At 41.5% G+C, this 22,479-nt stretch overlaps 1 protein-coding gene across 3 annotated transcripts in view; it reads left to right on the forward strand.

Annotated features, from left to right (window-relative positions):
• LOC102890212 (paralemmin-2) overlaps nucleotides 1-22,479 on the forward strand; it is a 303,901-nt gene that overhangs the window by 46,817 nt on the left and 234,605 nt on the right. For all 3 annotated transcript variants that reach the window (XM_025041520.1, XM_006906089.3, XM_025041518.1), the window contains exon 2: nucleotides 13,880-13,960. In XM_025041520.1, coding sequence (XP_024897288.1) covers nucleotides 13,880-13,960 — 81 coding nt within the window. The remainder of the gene's footprint in view (nucleotides 1-13,879; nucleotides 13,961-22,479) is intronic.

Below are 22,479 nucleotides of genomic sequence, written 5' to 3' on the forward strand. Positions count from 1 at the left end.
ATCGCATGTGGTAGTCTCGTCCCCCAGTGCCAAATGTCAGGAAGGGGGTGTGTGTACTGGTGGGAGGACCTCACGATGAAGTCAGTTATGAAGACGGAGGGCAGAATTCAGAATGACCAATTTATGCCTTAACTGCCCTTCTCAGGCAAGGCCATTTCCACCTGCCTCTTTGTGGCACCTCTGTTTTATCTTCTCATCATCCTCCCAAAGAGAAACAAAGGGGTCCCTCGGAGCATGGATCTAAAAGGCACGTCCAGGAGCTGCTGGCCACAGACCTTTGCTTTGTTTCTTAACATATGTCATGTCGGTGTCGAGAGACTGTTTTGCCATTTAGCTAGTGGCTGTCTCCTGGGCAGCAGCAGAAGGCTGGAGTGAAGACACTTCGCAATTTAGGAGAGAGCAGTTGCTTTCCCAGATGGCTCTGAGGCGGCCATAAAAAGTGCTCGACTTGCTAAAAATTGCTCTCTTAACTAGATTCAGGGATTTTCAGGGTTTATGGGTTAGACTGTGTTAATTTCGTCCTGCTTCTCAGTGCGATTGCTAGGAGGGCCCCCGACGAGCAGAGGAGATGGGTGTTCTGTCTTTTCTGGGGGACTCTTACTGCACAGTCCCAGGGAGAGGAAGAAAACCCACTCATCTAAATGCTTTCCATGACGACGCAGAACCCTGTGTGCTGTGGGCTCGGTGGGCTCAGCATCTTTACTGGACACAGAGCTTACCGGGTGCATGTATGTGTTCACTCACTCCCTCATTCATTTATTGTCTACCATGCACAGACACCATTTTAGGCATTCAGGATATAATCAAGACGACCAGAAGATCTCAGACTCAGAAAGTCCCATCCTGAAGAGAGGAGACTGATGCAAACCAATTAATGTATAAGCTAGATAATTTCAGATTCTGATAAGCACCTGGAAAGAAAGTACAGGGAATACATTGTGATAGAGAGGGCTCTGTGTAGGGACAAGGTGATTACTTTAGATTGGGTGGGTGAGGATGATGAGTTTTGAGATCTGAAGATTGAGAAGGCGGCAGGAGAGAGTGGCAGTCGGTGTGGGACATCAGGTTCTCTTTTCCCCACTGGTCTTTCTGAGGTCCTGCGCAGAAACTGGCAGGGATAGAGTAGCAAAGGAGAGGGCTGTGGTGGGAGGGGTATGTCCCCAGGCTCAGGCCCAAAGAGAAGCTCGTAGCACCCAGCTTAGGGCCTGCAATCATAGGGACCTACCTCTAGAGGAAGGGAAGTAAGAGGCAGATTGGTGTCTTGGCCGCTATACAGATCTTTCTCAAAGGCCCCCAAGGGTAGGCAGCCACCTTAATAAGGGCTCAGCATCATATGAGACGTCTCTGGCCATCGTGGTTCTCTCTCACTCGAGTTTCCTCTATTGACCAGCCCTCATTAAGCTTTGTAATGCAGGATGCTGGTGTTAGAAGGGAGAAGGCACCAGGCCTGATGACCCTTATAGAAGCCTAGGTTTGGGGGAAAACACAGCACAGGCTCAGAGCCCGACAGAGCTGGGTGCAAATACCAGCACCAGCCCTTCCTCCTTCTATGCCCTGGGCGTTCCACCCATCTGAGCCTTAATTTTTCCTCTGCAAAGTGGGGGCAACTCAACCTTCTTCTCGGTGTTATGAGACAGTTATCTCGGTGTTATCTGACAGTTCTAGGAGCACATAACACTCAGTGAGAATCCCTTCCCTTTGTCTTCTCTTGCTCCCTCCTTTCCTCTAGAAATACCGATTCAGGACTTCGGAGGCTTAATGTTCCCTTCTTTGTCCTCCCCCTGACTTATCCACACGTGCCCACCCAGCACCACCACCGCCTCCAACACACCCACAGCTTTGTGCTCAGACTGCAGGCTCCTGGAGCCCGTGTCAGTAGTACATCTCATCTTGGGGGTGATGGTCATTCTCGATAAGGGGTAGCCTGGATGGGGGGAGAGGGGTCTGCATACCACGGCCTGTGGGCCAAATGGAGCAGTCAGGTATTGTCTGTAGCTGTTTTGTGCTACAAGGGCAGAGCTGAGTCTTTGCAACAGAGATTCTGAAACCAAAAATATTTACTGGGTGGCCCTTTACAGAGCAAGTTGGCCAACCCCCGCACTAGAGGGTAGAGGTTATAGAACATAGGAGAGAACATGGACTCCTTATAAAAGAGTGAGGGAAAGGGAGAGGCAACAGGAAGGAGAGAGAGAGGGAGAGAGAGAGATAAATCACTCAGAGTTTTAGTAAAGCCCTCTATTCCCTAACAAATGCAATGGCCAATATCTAGGTATTACCTATGACACTTTCGGTCCTCTGCTTGAAGGCAGGAATCTTTCAAATATCATGTGCAGGGCCAGAGCCCCAGGACTCTGGAGGGCATTAGTTAATAACTTTTAGGCAGACAGACATCTCAAAAGGAGCCTAAACAGAAGGCATCCAGCTGGGGATTTGCAGATAGATACCTTCTCCATTAAAAATTACAATTTGGCATCACTGACTATAATTTTGTTTCTTTTGCATTCTCCTATTGCAAGTTGGTTGCTTGCACGTGTCAAAAAGGCAAATGAGAAACAGAGACTCGCAGTACTGGGGGGTGACATTTGCCAAGTTTCTGATTTCCCATTCTCACTCTATTTTTTAATCCTTTTCATTAACTTAGACTTTTGTCATATATAGGCATGGGTTTTGCAGTCTTCACCTTGATCAGGAACTTGCCTGAAATAAATGCTGATAAAATCATAGAAAGTGCCAGAACAAAGGAGAAGGGTAGAACAATTCCTCTTGCTCATTATGTGGAGGGTACCCCCAGTGAGGCTGAGCCAGTTCAGGAACACCCATGAGTTTCAGAGGCCCTCACTAGATCTGCTCTCCTCTCTTTGTCTCGGGGTGTCTGTCAATGAAGCCAGATAGAGAATCCCGGGAGGCTTTGCACGTACACGTGGGGCTACTGCCTGCCTGCAAGCCAAAGCTGGTCGAGGACCTGCTCAGGCCCTGTTATTACTTCGTCAGCACAACAGGGTTTTTCGGTGGAGGCTGCATAGAAGAAACTGTTTTCAGGGACCATCTTTTTCTTAACTATTGTTTCTGAATTTCAAAATTTAGTGTGATATTGAGGCATTTAAACAAAAACTCATTTACCTAAGAGCAAAGCCAGATTCAGTTTGACCTGTATTTGAGGTGTTTTCCATGGTTTTGTATTTAACCCACCTCACCTCGTCCCTTCTGCCCTGGGGTAGAAAATAGTAATCTAAACTAATCCTAAGAGTAGGGGCCTCCCAGGAGGGGAAGGAAAGTGAGACAGCAGCTGGTAAGGGTGATGAATACCACAGTGAAAAAGCCGTGTTGACTCTTGGAAGCCAAGTGCTCAATACAAGTTCTCGTGTCAAAAATCCCATCCACCTGTGGCTGAAACCCGGACTTGGAAGAAGAAAGAAAGTGAAGACTTCACTGCAAAACTAGAGAAGAGCCTGATGCCCAGTGCTGTCTTCTAAGAAAATTTAACCCAATAGCTTATTTCGGACTGATGAAGAAAGAGCTCAGACCAGCTTAAGCAGTAGGAAACGCTTATGAGCCTGGACCACGAACGAGATTGCCACGTGCTCGGCAATGATTTTCCACCTTCGCTGATATTCAGCCTGCCGTGGAGCATTTACAGCCTCCAGTGCCCAGACCAATAAGACAAAAGTCTCTGGAGGTGGGGCCTGGGCTTGGTACTTTTTTAATGTTCCTCAGACAATCTTAATGGCCATCTAGGGGTGCTCACTGTGGGAAGAATTAAGGTCAAAGTGCAGAGGCTTCCGGCTGGCTCATGCCTGTTAAGAACTGGATGAGACTGGAAGCCAGATGTTAGAAATAATTAGGTCAGGGCACCAATTACATGGTATTAATAGCCAGAAATCAAGACTCTGTCCCCAGACTGTAGCCATAACTCTGGAGGGTTCCCCAGGGAGATAGACACATGGGGCGAAGGAAAGCGAAATCCCACTGTATTCTTAGTGCGAATCCCCACCCGCCTGCCTGCCCTCCATGCCTGTCCCACGGCAGAGCTCCGGCTAAGGCCAATATGGCCAGACTGGGAGTGAGGAGAGGGAGAGAGGGGTGCGATGATGTGCCCGGGAAAGGCAGGCAGTGGATCGTGGATGGGCTCCCTCTGATTTTATTCCATGGAAAAGGAAGTCATTGGATGGTTCATAAGATGCCATCCTATTTAACCGATCATTTGCTGTTTGAATTTTATTTTCTTGGTCTTGCATATACCTCTGTGTTGGATTTTCTTTGCAAAAGTCTTTGAGTGTATTGAAGATAATTTTCCCTGGATAAATTCTTTATGATAAAGTGAATCAAAACTTCCAGAAAGATGGTTCTTATGTATAATTCTGACAGAGATTAAAAGACAAGCTCTTTTTCTCACACCCTCCCCAACACAGAACAGGATATTTTAAAATAGGCCGTGTGGGAGGAGGGGGAGAGCACATTTCCTAGGTGGACATGACATCTCCATGCTTAATTTGCATTTCTTTGGTTATTAATAACATTGGACAATTTCCCTATATTTCATTCTTTTTTTCTGTATTTAAGCGTTCATATCTTTATTTACAAATCATATTGATTTGTAAGAAAACTTTATTTTCTAAAGGTCTCAGCCTTTTGACATATTTATTGCAAGTACCATTTCCCAGATTGGCACCTGCCTTTGAGTTGTTATGTTTAGTGGGTACCATAAAAACCAAAGTTTTAAGTTTTACGTAATGAAGTTTATCAGTTTTGTACTTTGTGGTTTCCTTCTATGTTTTATGTTTTTAAAGTCTTTTCCCATCCTAAAATCAGATATGGTCTGTATTTCCTCATGTTTTCATTTTTCACATTGCCTGAGTCCATCTAGAAATAATTTTGGTGGGTGGAAAGTTTTGTACTTTAAACACGTAGGATAGCAACACAGGAGAAGGAGTAAACCCTCTTTAATTATGGACAAATGGGCACGACTTGACAGTGTGATCATTCTAACATTAACAGTGCAAGGAAGGGAGCAAACTCATGGAGTCATAATAGCCTTCTGTTCATAAGATAGCAAATTATCATTTTTTTAACCTGAAAAGGCAGAAGAATAGTCTATGATAAGAACAGATTACCCAAGTATGTTTTAAGAACAGTTTGCAGTTCTTAACAAAGTAGATATTTTCTTTCATTTAAAATCTCCCTGGGTCACTGTGGATATGGCTAATAAGGGGGGAAATTGTCGAAATTCTTATTAGTTGCTTGAATCTTATTTTAAACAGAGAAAATATTTTGGGGAGGACAATTTATGCTTTTTAGAGTTTTAAATGCTCACATCCTTTGATTTAGCAATTCTACTGCTAGAAATTTACCCTATGGATATACTCACAAAAGTACATCTAAGATGTATATAGAGAAAGATTCATTGTAGATCTGTTTATAAAAGCGGATAAAACACTGGAAACCAGCTAAATAACCTATCAGCAGCAGACTGTTGGAATAAATTAAGGTATATCTGTAAACTGCCAGGCAGCAGTTACAAAGAGTGAGGTGGGACTCCATGTGCTGATATAGAAAAATCTCGAAAGTACATCACTAAGTAAGAAGAAAGTAAGCTGAGAAGCAGGGGTGGAGTGAAGGTAGATTCAGCTATTTGTTTTTCTTCTTTGTGTGTTGTTTGAGTTTTCTTACTATGCGCATTTATTAGTTTGATTTATATTTGTTTAAATGCTGTGTTTATCTGAACTATTTGTATTTCTTTCTTTATACTTTTCTGGTAGAAATAGATATTCCCCAGATATCGGCATCTAAAGAACAAACAGAAACATGATTGGCAGAAGTCAGAAAAGGCGTGTACGGCTCTGTTTGGGATTATGCTAATTTCTTAGAGTTTGCATTTCTTTGTTGTCATCAGAATGCCGCATGTCATCTTTTCTTTCTGTTTTCGTGCACGTTATTTTGTTTTGCCTTGCCATCAGCTTTGTTCGCTTGCATCCCAGCCCCTCTACTGTTCCACGGGCTGCTGTCCTGAGACCCGCAAGGAGCCCATGGGAAAAATGCTTAATGTGAGGTCCATGCGGTGACCACACCTGCGTCCAGCCCAGGGACTTTTCCTCCAGGCCTTGCACATTTTCCTAGGATTGGACCGTCAACTTAGTGGGTTCCTCTGCCCCTTACTCTTCCAGTTGTTTAATTTTAGGAAGATATATTCTGATACTTAGAAGTCCCAGATTTAGAGTCCTCTCTACTTATGAGTCCAACACGATACACTGACAGCTTTCCCAGCTGCTACCTCATTTGCAGTAGTCATTCTCTGATGAAAAGTACAAATTGGAGAGAAATATTTTGCATTCACTCTCCTTAGTAGATCATTTGACCCCCTGGAAATGCCTCCTCCAGGGATTGAAATAAACAAATGGGTTTGGTCATGAGGCATGACTGAAAGTTCCAACCCAGCACCCACCTGTTTTCTGTTTGGAATTGGGAAATGCTCCCAGATTTCGTAAGAGGCCTTCTGTTTGGGGGGCAGAGGGATTTGACATCAGAATGTGCTGTATTATCAACATCTCATTTGTTCCGGAAGGTTTTAGCACATGCGTGAAGGTGGCGAGATAATGTGTCTCATGTGCCCTACATGCAGTTCACTTAGAGCTAAATAAGTGTTAGTAGCCGAAAGTTGTCTCTGCTTGCGACAAAGTGCCCTGGACTCACACTGTCTGGATTGCCACCCCCGCTTGGCCAGCTCCTAGCTCAGGACCTAGGACACGTTTACTTAACCTTTCTCATCTATGTAATTGGGGTTAGTAAAGGTACCTACCTCAAAGTGTTCCTAGGATAAAATGAAAAACCGAGAGGGAATCCTTAGACTAGTGCCTGGCACATAGCCAGTAGTCAGTTAACTTAGTTGCCATTATTATTATTATTACATTATTGTTTTTACCACCACCATCATCATTATTTTTAGGTTCAACCACTACAGAACTGAATTTTAGTTTCCATGAGTAAATTGCAGTTTCCTAGGCAAAATCCTAAGCCAGAAATTTTGTACCAGGGACAGAGCAAGCACCTTTATTCATTGAGTCCCTGGACTCTGTCAGGAGATGTGCTTGGTTCTATTTTTGTTGTACTTCATTTAAACTCCGCAGTAGTACCTTAAGCTATTTCTATTTCCTTATTTCATGCTGGGTTCCAATTCTGTTTGACACTCAATAGCCATGTGACCTTATCATTTTATCTCCCCATATCTCGGTTTTCTCTTCTATAAGATGGAGATGATGACAGTACTTAACTCAGTAGGTTGTTGCGAAGAGGAACTGTGTTAGTATGTATTCATCAGAACAGTGCCTGGCACACAGAGTAAGCACTATGTAAATGTTTGCCAGGAAGTGCACATGTGACAGTCTAGAACGTGAAGCTGTTCTTAGCTTCGTGGAATCTAGAGCGAAGCTGGTCCAACCTCATTTTGCACATGGGAAATCTAAGGCCCAGAAACAGTAAAGGACTCATCTAAGTCACCTAGGAGGTTAGTGGCAGAACCTCTACCTGAAGCCAGGTCTCCTAGCTCCTAGTTTAGTGCTCATGTGGCTTCATGGTGAGAATGACGCAATACATTGAGAGCGATGATATGGAGATTATGTTCTGCCGGTGAAGTTAATTATGTTATTTCTAGCATATGGGATTTCCTGAGTTCTCTACTATTTTCTCTGTATAGAAAATGCTCAATTTTTAAATTTTTTTTTTTACCACAGTGGGTTTATCAATAGGATATCAAGAAGCAGGTCTTACTGCCTCTTTATTGCTCTCTCAGACTACTCTCCTTGCTCTTCAGAGGACACTGATGGGAAGCACTCCTAGTAAAGAATTTGATGTTTTGGCCATTAAAGCAAAAATATAGCTGTATGGTTAAACAGTTATTTAAAGAGTAACACTGTGGGCAAATATTAAAAATAGACTTAAGCTATAATCCATATGGACTATAAATTATCTATAAAAGACTTTAAAACTCTCCTGTATTAGGCTTCGGACTTGGTGCTAATATTAACTGTTCAGCGTAATTAATAACAATTTTGTATCTAAACTCTCTATGATATTTCTCAAGATTTTAGGTATTAAAGTATTCTTTCAGAAACCCGAAGTGAAGTTTGAACTAATCAATTTCTTCTTTTCCTATTTAAAATTCTTTCTCTTGACTATAATTTCTGTTAAAAACAAAACAAAAAACAGATAGTTCCTTCTTTTATCAATACATGGCAAGTTCAAGACTAAGTAATCAACTATGTAAAAGAGACGTTACCTAAATGGAAATGCTGGTCAAAGCCAGACTATGAGGAATGAATAGATTTGTAGAATTCTCTCAAAGGTTGCAGGCTGAATGGGTGCATAATTAGGAAGAACAGTATGACCACAGGAAATCTAGTTTACTTGTCCTTTTGACCAAGCCTTTTAAGCTGACTCCAGGTTCTGCTCTTTAGTTTTGTGAGATCGGAAAATCATATACCAACTTAGCTTTCATTACTCCTATCTACAAACCCAAGTGCCGTTTTATTCATTTATAGTGGATGGACATTGCAGGGGCTTACCAAGTATTACCTATTCATTTAGCTAATGACTGAGAAAGCCTGAACATAATTAGAATCATGACTACTGACCTTGAAGTCAGAGCCAGGAGAGCTTGAATATCTAATGGTATTGAGATCAGATAACTGATTTCTAATGGATATGTGTCTGCTGAGCCAACTCAACATTCAAGTTAGCTGGACAGGCAATTGGACAAAGCCAAGTGGGTACCTCCGTGATCGTTTTATACTTGTCCCCTCAGCTTCTCAGCTTTCAGACAGACTATCCTCCTTTTCTTTACTTAGATGTGTAAATAGCATTGGTACTGCAGCAGCGTTAAACAGGTAATTATAATCCAACCATGACTGAGATGGCATTCTGATTCCTTAATAGAAAAAGCTCATCGAGTCCCCATTTGCACGTTGATTTTCTATAATTTAATTCTCAAAATGTCACCTTAGTTCTTAGCATAACCTATATAAAACCTGGCACCCTGGCGATCCAGTTTCAGCATGAAGCCTTGTTCAAAGAAACACAGTCCAGAAAGCAAAAGTCCAGTATCCTTACTAGAGAGCATCAGAGGGGATTCATTTTATAAGCTACAATAAAATATCTTCCAAGTCTCTCTCCCTGATTTTCTGGTCTTAATAACTCAGCCCCTTTATTTTTAAGCTCTTTAACTTCAAAACTGTCCCCGAGACCTTGCAGTCATTTTTTCTTCATCTCTTCTTTTCTAGATCTTTGGTTCCTCCCACCCCCACCCCATCTACCATATGCCCCATTCCCTTTCCAAGTGCAGGCTATTTAAAACAGTCTGGTTCCAGCGGTTTTTCATCACTCTACCCCTTTCTCGGATTCTGCGTTGCGAGCCTAGGAACCAGCTGGCCCAAAGTCACTCAAAAGCCTGCATGAGGGGGAGGAACACGTAATTTCCTTTAGCTCACAGTGAGAGGTTTCGAAGCAAAATTCTCTCTATCTAGCCATAATAGCTAGAGAAAAGATTGCAACATTTAAAATTTTAACATATTTTTTTTCCCTCTCATCTAAATTTGGGGATATCTTGATGGCAGTAGTGCTTTGACGAGGTCCTCTGGCTCTAGGTATCAGCTCTAGTCAGAATGAACCTCAGCAGAGGAAAGAAAACACTGTATCTCTGCTTCTTACTGCCCTCCCTGCTCAGCTACTTCTCCTCTCTCCCCAAGTTTCTCACATTCAGTTGGGACCCTCCCCCCGCCCCAGCTGCCTTCTTGCATTTTCCAATACCTAGGTTGCACTGGAGGCAGCAGGAGAGAAGAGGGAGTCTGCCTGAAGCATGCAAAGGTATACAGAGGCTTCTTAACTGCTTTCATTTGTTTGTTTGTTTTAAAAGAAAATGATACAAAAAATGTTTAATATATTTAAAATCACTATATACATAAATGTATAATACCGATTTTATAAAAGAGAAATGCATCTGTAGTTATAGTCACAGAAATACTAGAAGGAAATACACCAAAATATTAAAAATGATGAATGGCTTCTTAGCTACTTTTAATACCTGTCTTCCCATCATACTTCCTAACCACTTTTGAACAGAGTGTGTTCCATTCTACGTGGGCGTACTAAGAGTTACAGTTTCACAATGTTGCAATACTTCCAGAAGATTCTTGCCAGGAAAATATATAATTTACAGAAAGACAATGAAAGTAGCTAGCTAGGCCTCCCAGAGAGTGGAAGGGTCTGGAAGTCTTCCTAATGGATTGAGATCACTTCATTCCAGACATCTCTCGAGGCACAGTGCCCCTGAATGGCTTGCTACTGTCAGTTCATTATGCTTTCCCTGGGATTTCCACTTCCCCAGCTTTTCTCTTCAGGATGAGATTTCTATGATTCTTTGCCAGAATCAGCTTTTTCAACTGTTTTCTTATATGCCTAGCCATAATAGTCTATTCCATATGGGCTAAATGTCTTCAACAGAAAGATATTTCTGGTTTTATAGACCGATGGCTAATGTGTTTTCATTGATACGTTTTACTGCCATTGAAGTCCTGAGTGCAAACTCTTGATGCATTTGAGTGAGGGACGCAGACAAACGGAAACATGATCAGAGGAGAGCAAGTATTTCATTCAGAGAGACTTACCAAGCATCTACTGCATGTCTTCATCATGAGGAAACCATTGCAATAATCCAGATGGAAGCGGAGTATAAGCAGCTAAGTGCTACAGAGTGCTAAAAATACTAATGTAGACGAGTCTACGCGTGCAGGTGGTGAGATAAGGGGGGTAGTGTTTAGGTAATAACAGAGGGTCTAGTGGGGAAGCAGACGGTGTGGGAAGTGACAGTCAACGGGGCTCGATTTTCAAGAAAGTGAAGTGTCTAGGACCAGTAAGCTTTCTGATTCGAGTCATTGTTGCTGAGATGAGGAATACAGAAGGCACAGAGGTGAGAGTAAGGGAGGAAGGATGGCCGAAATGATGGGTACGAGGGTTGAGTTTGAGGGACTGGATATGAACAGATGGCGGCTGGATATGGGGTTCTGGAGCTCAAAGGAGAAATCTAGGCTGAAAGAAAAGACCTGTAAGTTACCAGCATGTAGGTTGTTTAGTTCATGACCCCAGACTTTATATTTACCTATTAATCCACTCTATACATCAGTGCCAGATTAACGTTCCTAAAATGCCATTTCACTATATCACTCTCTTGCCTAGAACCCTACAATAACGCTGCATTTTCTATACAATAAAATCACAACTTCTTGGCCTGGCATTCGGGGCCTTCAATGATCTAAGTCATTGATCTGTATTCCTAAAGGCAAGCCCTGCACCCCAGTTAGATTTCCCTTCTCATTGTCTCTGGAATATGCAGTACATTTCTACCCTTGCTTGCACAGTGCACTTTTTCCTGGAATGCACTTCCTATTAATTTGTATCCTCCTAATTCCTATCCATTCTTAAAGAGCTAATTTAAAACCTGCATCTTTCATGATCATATTTATGCCAGTGATCACCAATGAGTCTACTGACAGAGCATGTAAAGGTTCACGGCCTGACCACCTGATAATATTTCTTTGTCTATTCAAGGCATGGTTCATCAATATGGTGGCAGGCAACTATGAAGCGAAGACTTGCTCTATGAACAAAGACACAGAGGTGGATAGCTCAGGAAAGTTTTGCAAATTTCCAGATGTATAATTAGAACATGGTCTTAGTCCATTCAGGCTCCTATAACAAAATATCATAGACTGCTTGGCTTATAAATAACAGAAATTTATTTCTCACGGCTCTGGAGGCTGGGAAGTCCAAGATCAAGGCACCAGAAGATTTGGTGTCTGGTGAGGGCCCGTTTCCTGGTTCATAGACAGTTGTCTTCTTGCTGTGTTCTCTCAGGGGGGAAGAGGCGAGTGAGTTCCCTGGGGCTTCTTTTATAAAGGCACTAATCCCATTGATGAGGGCCCCACCCTTATGACTGTTCACTTCCCAAACTTCCCATCTCCTAATACCATCATCTTGGGAGTTACGGCTCAACATATGAATATGGGGGAGGATGCAAACATTCAATCTATAACAAATACACAACCCTCAATCAACATTTACAGAATTATTGAGTCATCAGCATCTTATATTCTTCATATACTATACCTTGGTTCTGGATTTAAATGTAGGACAACTACATGTCTTGATAGCCAGCGGGAATGAATGATAAAGTCCAGTAAACTTACTCTCGAGAAATCCTAGAATATAAAGGCAGTGACTGGTTCTGGAGGTCCTTGCTTTATCACATGGTGGCTCTGAGTTGCTGGATATGTGGGCTCTCCTCACTGGAACCTCATATTCCTGGTCTCCTGTCATATACTGTACATTCTTAGACAAATTCGGATTAAGCAGCATCAGTGATGCACCACTGATTGGAGTTCCTTGGTAAATGCTCAGTTTCTAAAATATTTTTGGGCTTCAATTTGGCAAGGAGGTTATGTCTCTGACTTGAATATCGTGTCCCAGAAATATTATAAGAAAATATTTCTTAAAAGTCTGTGCATTGCACAGAACTTGGTTATGGCACAAATTATTACTGTGTTGATTTGAATCGCAGTGGTATAAACGCACCCCCAGAAACATAGCAACAACAAAAAATAAAAGCTTCTGTTAACACAGAACACAGCAGCCGGGCTTCTATGTTATTGTCTTCTCCAGAATTTGGCCGTTATATTGTAAAGTGCTGTTACGTTTTATCTAACAAGTGTCTCCTCTGTTTATGTGAGTGAAGGTAAATAATCCAATGCAGTGAAAGTCTCAGGAAACCCCATGCTGTGTACTTTGGAAAGAAAACATTGGACAAATGTGCTATCGTAAGGGAAGGGCTATTTGTAAATTAATTCTATTTGTAAATTAATTACATTCATTTGAGGTTTATTGTCTACATTTGCAAAGTGTGGAGCAGAAAAGTAAATCGAAAGGTTATGCTGTGAATACAAGGAAAATACATCCCTTTAAAACAGGTTTCTAGGCATTCTCTAGACATAAATATGTGGCAATAAGAATAATAGTAAATTACATTGAGTATTTACTTATGTGCCAGACATTGTTCTGGGTCCCTTGCATGTATCATCTCATTTAACCTATGTCCTAGCCATATGGGTTAGGTACAGTTATTGTCTCTTCTTCATGTAAGGGAAGACTTAGGTAAAAGAACTTGTTAGAGGTCACACAGGTAGCAAGTGGTAGAGTTGTGAGTTGGACTCAGGCAGACCAACCCCAGAATTTACTGGAACCTCAATGAGCCCCACCCACATCTCATGTCTCCTACCCCCAAGGCTAATTGAAGAAAGATCACTCATCTAATTTGCATTGTTTGGTATACCCAACTGAATGATTTGTCCTACAACATTGGAAATTACCTTGGATTATTTGTGTATGTGAGTTCAACAAAAGAAATCTACCCTAGAATTCCCACTGTTTTATTCTATAGTATTTGCAGTCTATAGCAGCCTCTGTGTTTTTGATCGAGACGTTTTTATTCTTTGTCTCCAAATTAAGGCTGCACAGACCTGCCTGTGTGTGCATGTGTGTGTGTTTGTGTGAGTGTATGTGTGTGTAGAAACCGCCTTTTCTTCTGGACTAAATTGTTGCAGCTTGGTTGAGTGAGGAAAATTTCTCCCACTCACTGAGCCCTCAGCAGACATGTTACGAGAATCTTGCTGCTTGCAACACACCCAGACACAGAGGGGCAGGTGACACTGCGTGTATGCCCAGTATCTCTGGAAGTGTCTGTACAGATGTGAGCTACCGCTGCTGCTTCTGCTTCCTGCCTTAAAATTCCTGGAATCAATACCCACCCACTCTTAACAGCCTCTTTCTCTTTATTTTCAAGGAAAAAAGAAAGAGACAGACTGAAATAGAAGGCAAGCGACAAGAGCTTGACGAGCAGATACTTCTGCTGCAGCATTGCAAGGTAAGCGGCTGATCCACGAACCTCTTCCATTATTAGACATGCAGATCACACTGCAGAGAGCTGGGCAGAGCCTGCCCTGGCATGAAGGCGCTGCTGCGGACTGAACTAGCCCTTTTTCATTCAGTCAGGAAACCATCTCTTGGCTTTTCTTGTGAATTTCTCAAATTCAGGGCATTGTTACAGCATTCACTTTCTGCAAACATGATGAGATTGTAGAGTGTGTGTGTGTGTGTGTGTGTGGACAGGTTTGGGGGGTGCTGTGTGCATGTGAAATGTGGCAGTTATATATAGAAATTGGAAAAGAATTCCCACATGGTGGGCGAGGCAGTATTCCGGGGCTGTGTCTCCAATGCACAGGTGCTCTGTGTGTGTGTGTGTGTTTGTTCAGAGGTTCCCATAGATACATTTAACATAATGTTGTGTTTGAAATTAAAAATATGAATAGTTTTCTTTCTTGTTTTGGAGAAAAGGGAGATAAAAGCAGTGTGATATGATAAAGGAGCAACCCTGTGAATTTCAGATTATTTATTCATTTTTATCTCTAACAATTTCGAAAGTGTTTTATTAGAGCCAGCAGTTGGTCAAAAGACAGCATTTAAATGATTGGACTTGGCTGGGTCTCCATCGCACGAAGTTAAAGAGGGGGGTGGGGAGGGAGCACAAGCTGTTTATTTATTTATTTTTCTTTAAAACGTCATGCACTTAAGCATCGTAATTGATTACAGCTCGGGAGGAAGCTCTGTCACTGTCACAAGGGCTCCACTGGTTACCGAATGTTGCTTTCTGCAGGCTCGGGAATAATGCGAGCACATTCCAGGGCCAGCCAGGAGCTGCCGCTTGCCTTCCAGTGCTCCTGAGCTTTTGGAGGCAAACCTCCTGCTCTCCTCAAGTTGCCGTGACACTGCATTCATAGAACCGCATTGCTCAGAGGGCTGGTTGGGAAGGTGGGGCTGACTTTCAGAGTGATGCTGGCTGTCGATTATTTGAGATTTTTTAGAACAAGGTGAACCTTTATGGTTGCATTTCCCATTCTTTTCTAGAAGACAGGGCTGTGCTAAATGAGTCCTTAAAATGTGAATCATCAGCAAGCGAGCTGCTTATTTCAAATAGCAGCATGACCTAAATCTGCTTAGCATATTTATCAGTTGCCATTAACTTTAGCCAGAGAAATGTGTTTGTTTTTTTTTTTAAAAAAAAAAAAGAAAAGCAGCATGATACTGAGAACATTGCCCTTTTCTCTCTGCTTATCATATAAATTCATTTACGAACCTTTCTTTGTAGAAGCTTGCAATATGTCCCATATGCCATTGCTCTTTCTTTAGAACGTTTCTGAGGGAGGATAGAGGGCTAAAGTTAGTATCCTCTTTTTACAAAGAGTGAGGCTGAAAAACACTTACTAGACCGAGTGAATTGTTCAAGGTCAATCTGGACAGAGCTGGGTCTCCGGCTCTGAGTACAGCCAACTATCTTTATAAGAGAACAAAATATACTAAAACCTCACTGAATTCTTGGTTAAATGTGCACTTTTTGATAAGAGGAGTAAAAGAGGAGAGGCTGTTTTTGACTAGACAACCTCTCTCCTCTTCAAGGTCAATGTGGTTTGTTGCTCTTGCATTCCTTGAATCAGAAAGTCAAGCAATAAACATATGTGAGAAGATCAAGTTTCTTTTGTCCTACTTCTCATCATTCTGAGAGCAAATAAGATGCCAAACACTCGTTCATTGCTAATGTTCAGCTCAGTGTTACAATATTCTGTTCATAGTCCACCTGTCTATTTCTCTTCCATCTGTGTATCCATCCATGTGTCTACCCATGTATTTATCCATGGATCCATCCAACCGTCCACCCATCCTTCCATCCAATCAACAGAAACAACACTAAAAATGACTTAGTATTACATGGGGAAGCAGTGAGATTCCTTCAAGGACTGGGAGACAAGGGAATCAGATGGTTTTTAATGGTTATCCTGGTAAATTTCTCATTTTCTCTGGCTATGTAAGGAAACACCCAGTACTTTGACCAAGGTAATCTTGCTATAACCTTGGGGAGAAACGACTGGAAGTGTTGGTGATTCAATAAGTGGAGACCAGTGCCTTATAATTTTCTCTCTGGGGAAGACCCGTGTAGACAGAATGGGGGCGGGTTGCCAGACTTGAGCAATGAAGAAGGAAAGTCCAGAGGGCCTCAGGGTGGTTTATCTGGTACTCATCCTGGAGAGAGACCCCAGCTCTGCGGGGTCCCGAGTTTTTATGCACTAATGAGCTGGGGTCTACTGTGAGGCAAGGACAGTCATTCGTCCTCCCCATCGCCCACGTGAAACTTCCCTCTCGACTCTGCCTCTCTTTGTTCTAGTTCATCCTCCCCAAAATAATCAATTTATTTTAATATAAGGGATGCCTGACTAAGGGATTTGATCACTTTGGGCACCAAAAAGGAATATGTCTACTTCAAATCAGGTAACTGTTGACTGAACTTGAATAGTGTGAGTCATCTTCCCTACGATCATGCAGTGTGCAGCCTCACGCCTAAATAGTAGTAAATTCATGGAGATTATAGTTCTTCTGTGAGCTTCTTGGTGGAGACTCAGCCAGCTTCCTTGGTGCAGCAGGCAGCCTTGTGCATCCTCTTGCCCACTCTCAATAATAGTCATATTTTTTTTGAGTGCATAATTTGTGCTTGGTACTTTAAATATGCCCCCTCAATGATGACCATAAAGTAGATGTTACTCTCCCTCTCTTACAGGAGAGGAATCTAACTCATGAGGTTGAATAGTTTGCCCAAGAACATAGAGATTGTAAGTGGGGGACGCTGGGTTGAATACCAGGACTGTCTGCCTCCATAACCTTGCTTTCCCCAAGACACTGTTTGTTTGTTATTGTTGTTGTTGTTTTTAAATGAAATGTTTCCTTTTGAATAATTTGTTTAGAGAGGTGTCGATTACCATCCTTACTGTCTCTCTAAGTATATTTTCATGGACTCCAAAAAATTCCCAGAGACATGCCACAGTGATTATTGATAAGTCCTTGAAGTAGAAAATATTAGAAATCTCTCAGTAATTCCTATTTATTTTACCAGTTTACAAAAATCCCAGATGTCCTTTAAGAAAAAAATATTCTCAGTGCAAAGTTAAGTGGAAAATCAATATAATTAGATTTCACATTTATTAAATTGTAATTCTCATGATCAAATAGTCTATGGACATTTATTCTCATGCAATGAGATGTGAATTATTGAGACAAATTCAGTAGTCTGTCAAAGCAAATGAATAGAATGCAAGACAATAATTTTGGTACTTGTATATTTGACTAATAAATTTGCTAATTAGAATATTTAGGGCTACACACTAACTCCAGAAAATGAAATATTATTACTGTATATATGGACAATGAACAAATTCTATAATGTAATGAAGGACCAAATGCTGAAATATTAGCTGCAACACCTCAGTGATTAGAAAACCTCCAGATACTTTGAAGTCCTGGACAAATTAAACTCATATTTCTTTTTTACAAGATCCTTAACTATATTTAGTATCTAATATATGTTATGTGATTTCCAAGAAATGCTCACGTAGAAGACCAGTAAGCAATTGTAATAGCACAAGAAAATAGAAAGAAAAAACATAACACTGCATACTCACCACCTAGATATAACCCACATGGGTATGTCCTTCTGTGCTTTCTCCCCAAGATATTTTTATAAATTAAGATATATAACTCTTGTTCGCATGCCTCATCAGCCTGTGAGTAAAATGAAATTATATTAACATTTGTAACTAAAACACATTAGCCTTGACCTCTTGTTCACATATGGGCTCTTTTCAATTCTCATACAAAGCTTTGTCATTCTTATGAAATCAAATCTAACATTCTTTTTCTTTATGATTTCTGATTTTGATGCTGTCCTCGGAAAGAATACCCTCCTTCCAAACACTTACCTGTAATGTTTCTTCTACTTCAGTAGCTTTAATCCAGCTAGAGTTTATTTTCCTCTAAGGTATGAGGTAGGAATAACTTTACTTTTTACTGATAGTAAACCAGTTGTCTCAACATGATGTATTAGTTAATTCATCTTTTTCCTCACCGATCTCCATGTCTTCTTGATCACACACATATTTCTCACATATCCTCAAGTCTACCATTTGTGGATTCTTTCTGTTCCATAATCTGTCATTCCTATGCCAACACAGCCTCATTTAATCCCTCTAGGTTTTTAACATATTATACGATTTCATAAGGCAAGAGCTATTATTATTCTTCTTTTGAAAAATTGTTTTGGCTTTTTAGTCCATGGAAACAATTATTTATTGTTTTTATTATGTGTCTTGCAGTATGTGAGTTTTAAAATATAAATCAACAGTTATAGTCTACTAGAACGGAATGAATGTAATATATTCCCTCTTGCCTCTCGGTTGAATTGCCAGAGATTTGTCTATTTTATTGGTTCAAGGTCCCAGCACAGAGTAGGCACTCAGTACATATTGCCATATAAATTCCTTCGGGACTGTCACATTTATAAATGTTTGTGTGACAGAGACAGCAATGTCAGAATCAAATTGCTAATACCACATCTTGAATGTATAAGCTGCCTTGGACTTATTTATTTATGAGCAGAGAACCCTGATTAGAGTTGTTTCTTTAATCCAAGCTATGGAAATTGTCATTATATTTTTTAAACCACAGCCTTTTATTTCAAAAGAACTAAATGAAAAAAACACAAACAACAACAACAAAAAACAAAGCAGAGACTGAATTCTGACCCTGTGAAATATTTATTGTCAACCCACCAAGGTCATTGGCTGAATAGCCCGAAGATATGAGGTGGCTTACTGCAAAGATATTACAGTATTTCTCATTATTATGAACATTTAGCACTAATTTTAGACTTTTCTCAATTATTAGTATGTGTGAAAGGCCAGTTTCAAATTTGAAAATATTGAACAGATGGCCAAGGTACAGAGTGTAAAGGGACTTTTCCCCATCACATCTTCCCTGTAAACAGAGCTTGAATGGAAGTTAAGACTTGGTTTCTTCTGTCAGAAGTCTTGGGTCAGCTTCTGTGTGGACTGAATCAGGTAACAAAACCTCACAACCAAACTGAGATCTTAGTAAGAGTCAGTGGGGAGGAAGAGAGGTGTTCCAGGAGAGAGGAGGGGGCACACGAATGAGTGAGAAGACAAACACAACTATTTCTCCACCCTGAGTTCAATCCATTTTCTATTACAGAGTTCAAGTTATTCAGGTTCTAACCATCATCCGCTAACACAGTCAATGTCAGTTACAGGTGAATGAAAGATTTGGAGTAAAAAGTAAAATCATAGAAATATATTACAGTTAAACATTTTTATAATCTTAGGGTGAGGAAGTCTTATCTATATATCACACCAGAGCCAGAACTATAAAGTAAGAAGATTGCTACGTATGCCTTTATAAAAATTACAAATGACCAGGAAAAAAATTGGAAACTTACTACTCCTGATTCATCTCCCAATTCCCACTCTCCCCCCATCTAACCTAAATACTCCTCACTGTTTACCTAGATCACCTTGAAAATTTGCTTAATCTCAGATATCTGTAGATTAAAAGGATTTGATTCATCATGTTGTACACTTTAAATAAATATAATTTTATTTGTCAACGACACTTCAATAAGTCTGGGGGGGCGGAGATTGATTAGATAATCTCTAAGGTCTTTTTAGCCTAGGATTTTTATATTTGCTAAAATATAGTGCATATGCATGGTTTTTCGGTAATTCATTCATTCAACAGATATTTATTATCACCAATTATAACCTTGCATGTCCCTCTGTGGACTAATAAAGGTTACAGCCCCTGATTATTAGGGACTCAGAGTTAAGTGAGAGAGAGAATATCAGTATGGAACCCACTGTTAGAGACGCTGGAAAATAGTTATCCATGTTAGCGAGCAGTGCCTGATGATTTTGTAAATTCTGTTTGAGGAAAAATAAAAATAAAAGATTCTTGGGTGGTCTGACGCAGAGGCAGGATAGCAGAGGGCATTGGTTGACTTCAAATCTCCGATCCATACCTTACTAGGTGTGTGACCATAGATAAATTCCTTGATATTAACGTCTACCTTGGGATTTTTGTGAGAGTTTAATGAATTTATATGTAAAGCACTTAAAACAGTCAGAGTTCTGTAAGAATTATCATTATCATTATCATCTTCATCACCCAAAACCATGGCTTCAAATATCAGTTATGTATTGATGACCCCCAGATGGGTGTCTCCAGGCCCAGCAGCTCCTGAATCCCAGGCTCTGTTTCCAGTTGCTTTCCTGACATGTCTACTCAGGTGAATGTCATATTTATAAGCTTCTCAAACTTAACATGCCCCTAGTGGAAGTTTCGGTTTTCTAGCACTTGTTCAAGTCGTCTCGAGTTGCTGTTACCACTATCCATGCTTTTGTTCAAACCAAATACCTTGTTTATCACCTTTAATCCCACACTTTTCCACATCCACAGTATTTAATCTGTTGGCAGGTTATGTTGACTCTACAACACATCCCCAAGCCTTCCATTTCTTTTGCTACTCCTGTGTTTCAAGCTAACATGCTCTGTCACTGCAACAATGTAATAGAGTCCCGTCACTTGTACTTTGTAGTCCTGTCCCTTGTGATCTGTTTTCTTCCTATTGTGCTTAGAGCAAATGCCAAACTTCTTGCAAGGCTATAAACTCCTACCTAATCTGACCCCTGCTTTCCTCTCCATCTTCAACTTGTTGTACCCTTCCTCCTCCCTTCCCACCCCAACTCATTATGGTCCAGCCACTAGGGCTTGCTTTCTACAAACACACCACTCTATCCCACTTCTGGGCTGTTATATTTGCCATTCCCTCCACCTGAATGCCCTTCCTCGGATCTCAGATTGCAGCTCAAATGTTCAAGACTCAGAGAGACCTTTCCCACCAAAAGTGTCCTCCCTTGGTCCCTGTTTGTCACATCGTCCTGTCTACCTCCTGCCATGCCCATGTCATACTCTGAAATTGTCTTACATCCTTATTTATTGGGACAAAGGCTCCATGAGAGTGGGGACTTGCCTATCTTCCTAAGCGGTGTCTTCAGAACCTGGCAGAGTGTCTGGCATATAAGGAAAGGATGGAGACACTGCTACTCCTGAGGTGGGGATGCAGGAGGAGAGAACAGGTTTGTAAGAGGATAAATCGTTCCTTTTTGGATCAGTATATTTGGCTAGCCAGTGGGAAAGCTTGTGCATCCTTCAGGCGTTTGGATCATCCCAGATCCTCACGCAGTGCTACTTAGATTGTGATCTTTGGACCCGCAGCATCAACAACAGCATCACCTGGGAGCTCATTAAAATTCATATTCCCAGGCCCTACCCCAGATTTACAGAATCTCCATCTCTAAGAATGGGGCCCTGGAACCTAGGTCTTAGAGAGCTCTCCTGCTGGTCCTCAGGCAATCCAGTTTGATAAACTCTGTTCTCCTAAGCCGGAGAGACCCATAGAGCAAGAACCAGACTTACCGGAGGAGCTCTCTCCATCCTGTCTTTCCGGAGCCGCTGTCAGGGCTCTGTCTGTCTGCTGCCGGCTCTCCCGCTGCTCCTTCCCTGTCTTGACTTTATGATTGCATCCACTTGATAAATGGCAGTTCTTAGCACCTGTAAGCTATGATACTTTTTAAAAATATATATATATGTGCTTTGGACAATAAGGACACAAAAAAAAGAAAAACATTTTTAGTTTTCACTTCCACTGAGCTCTGCTTGTCACTTAATTCTGAGACACTCAAGCAGCTAGTGAGAGTAAGAACAGTACCGGGGAGCCAGTGCTTTGATGGAAATGCGTGATCAGAACACACAGTGCGTTATAATTCGAGGCCCCGACATAGTCAGCCCTAAGAGGCAACACCAGGAGACCTGCAGTAGGTTGAGGAAACCTTTGGAGGTAAAGGTATTTGAATCTCCCCTGACAGCATTACTTTGGAGCCAAGTGAAAAATCAACTCTGCTTTTCTGTGTTTGTAATGTCAGAACACCTGTGTGAAACAGACTTTCGGGAGACCATGTCTACTATCTTGTTATGTTAGTTGCTCTCTTTCTGGCTCCAGCTGTTGGGGATGTTTTGGTGATGTCACTACCATATCCAGAGAAGAGACAAATCTAGGGGCACATGGGCTTTTGATGTTCACGATCACCAGGCTGCTTTCCTCAGAGGTACTGATTGATGGCTGGGACTCAGTCAGCCATAAATGAGAGCCCTTCCCTTGGTGGCAGGAGGCACCGTGTGAAGACAGCAGAGAAAACTTTCCAGAGAGCAGCCACTTCCTCGTGTGCCAAGAAGCCCGGGCCACAGAGCATCCCGGGGGCAGAGAAAGCCAGGACCGCTGGCAGCTGCCTCTCCGGAAGGGTCCACATGCAAAGACCAAGATCGCCGCATATCCATCTCCCCAGATCCTAAAATGGTTTTTACCTTCTATGGGTTGAACTAGATTAATGTCCAATATTTTAACACCGGAAGCACTCTGAAAGTGTGACACCT

The sequence above is a fragment of the Pteropus alecto genome, unplaced genomic scaffold, assembly GCF_000325575.1.
Source record: "Pteropus alecto unplaced genomic scaffold, ASM32557v1 scaffold111, whole genome shotgun sequence".
Classification (NCBI taxonomy): domain Eukaryota; kingdom Metazoa; phylum Chordata; class Mammalia; order Chiroptera; family Pteropodidae; genus Pteropus; species Pteropus alecto.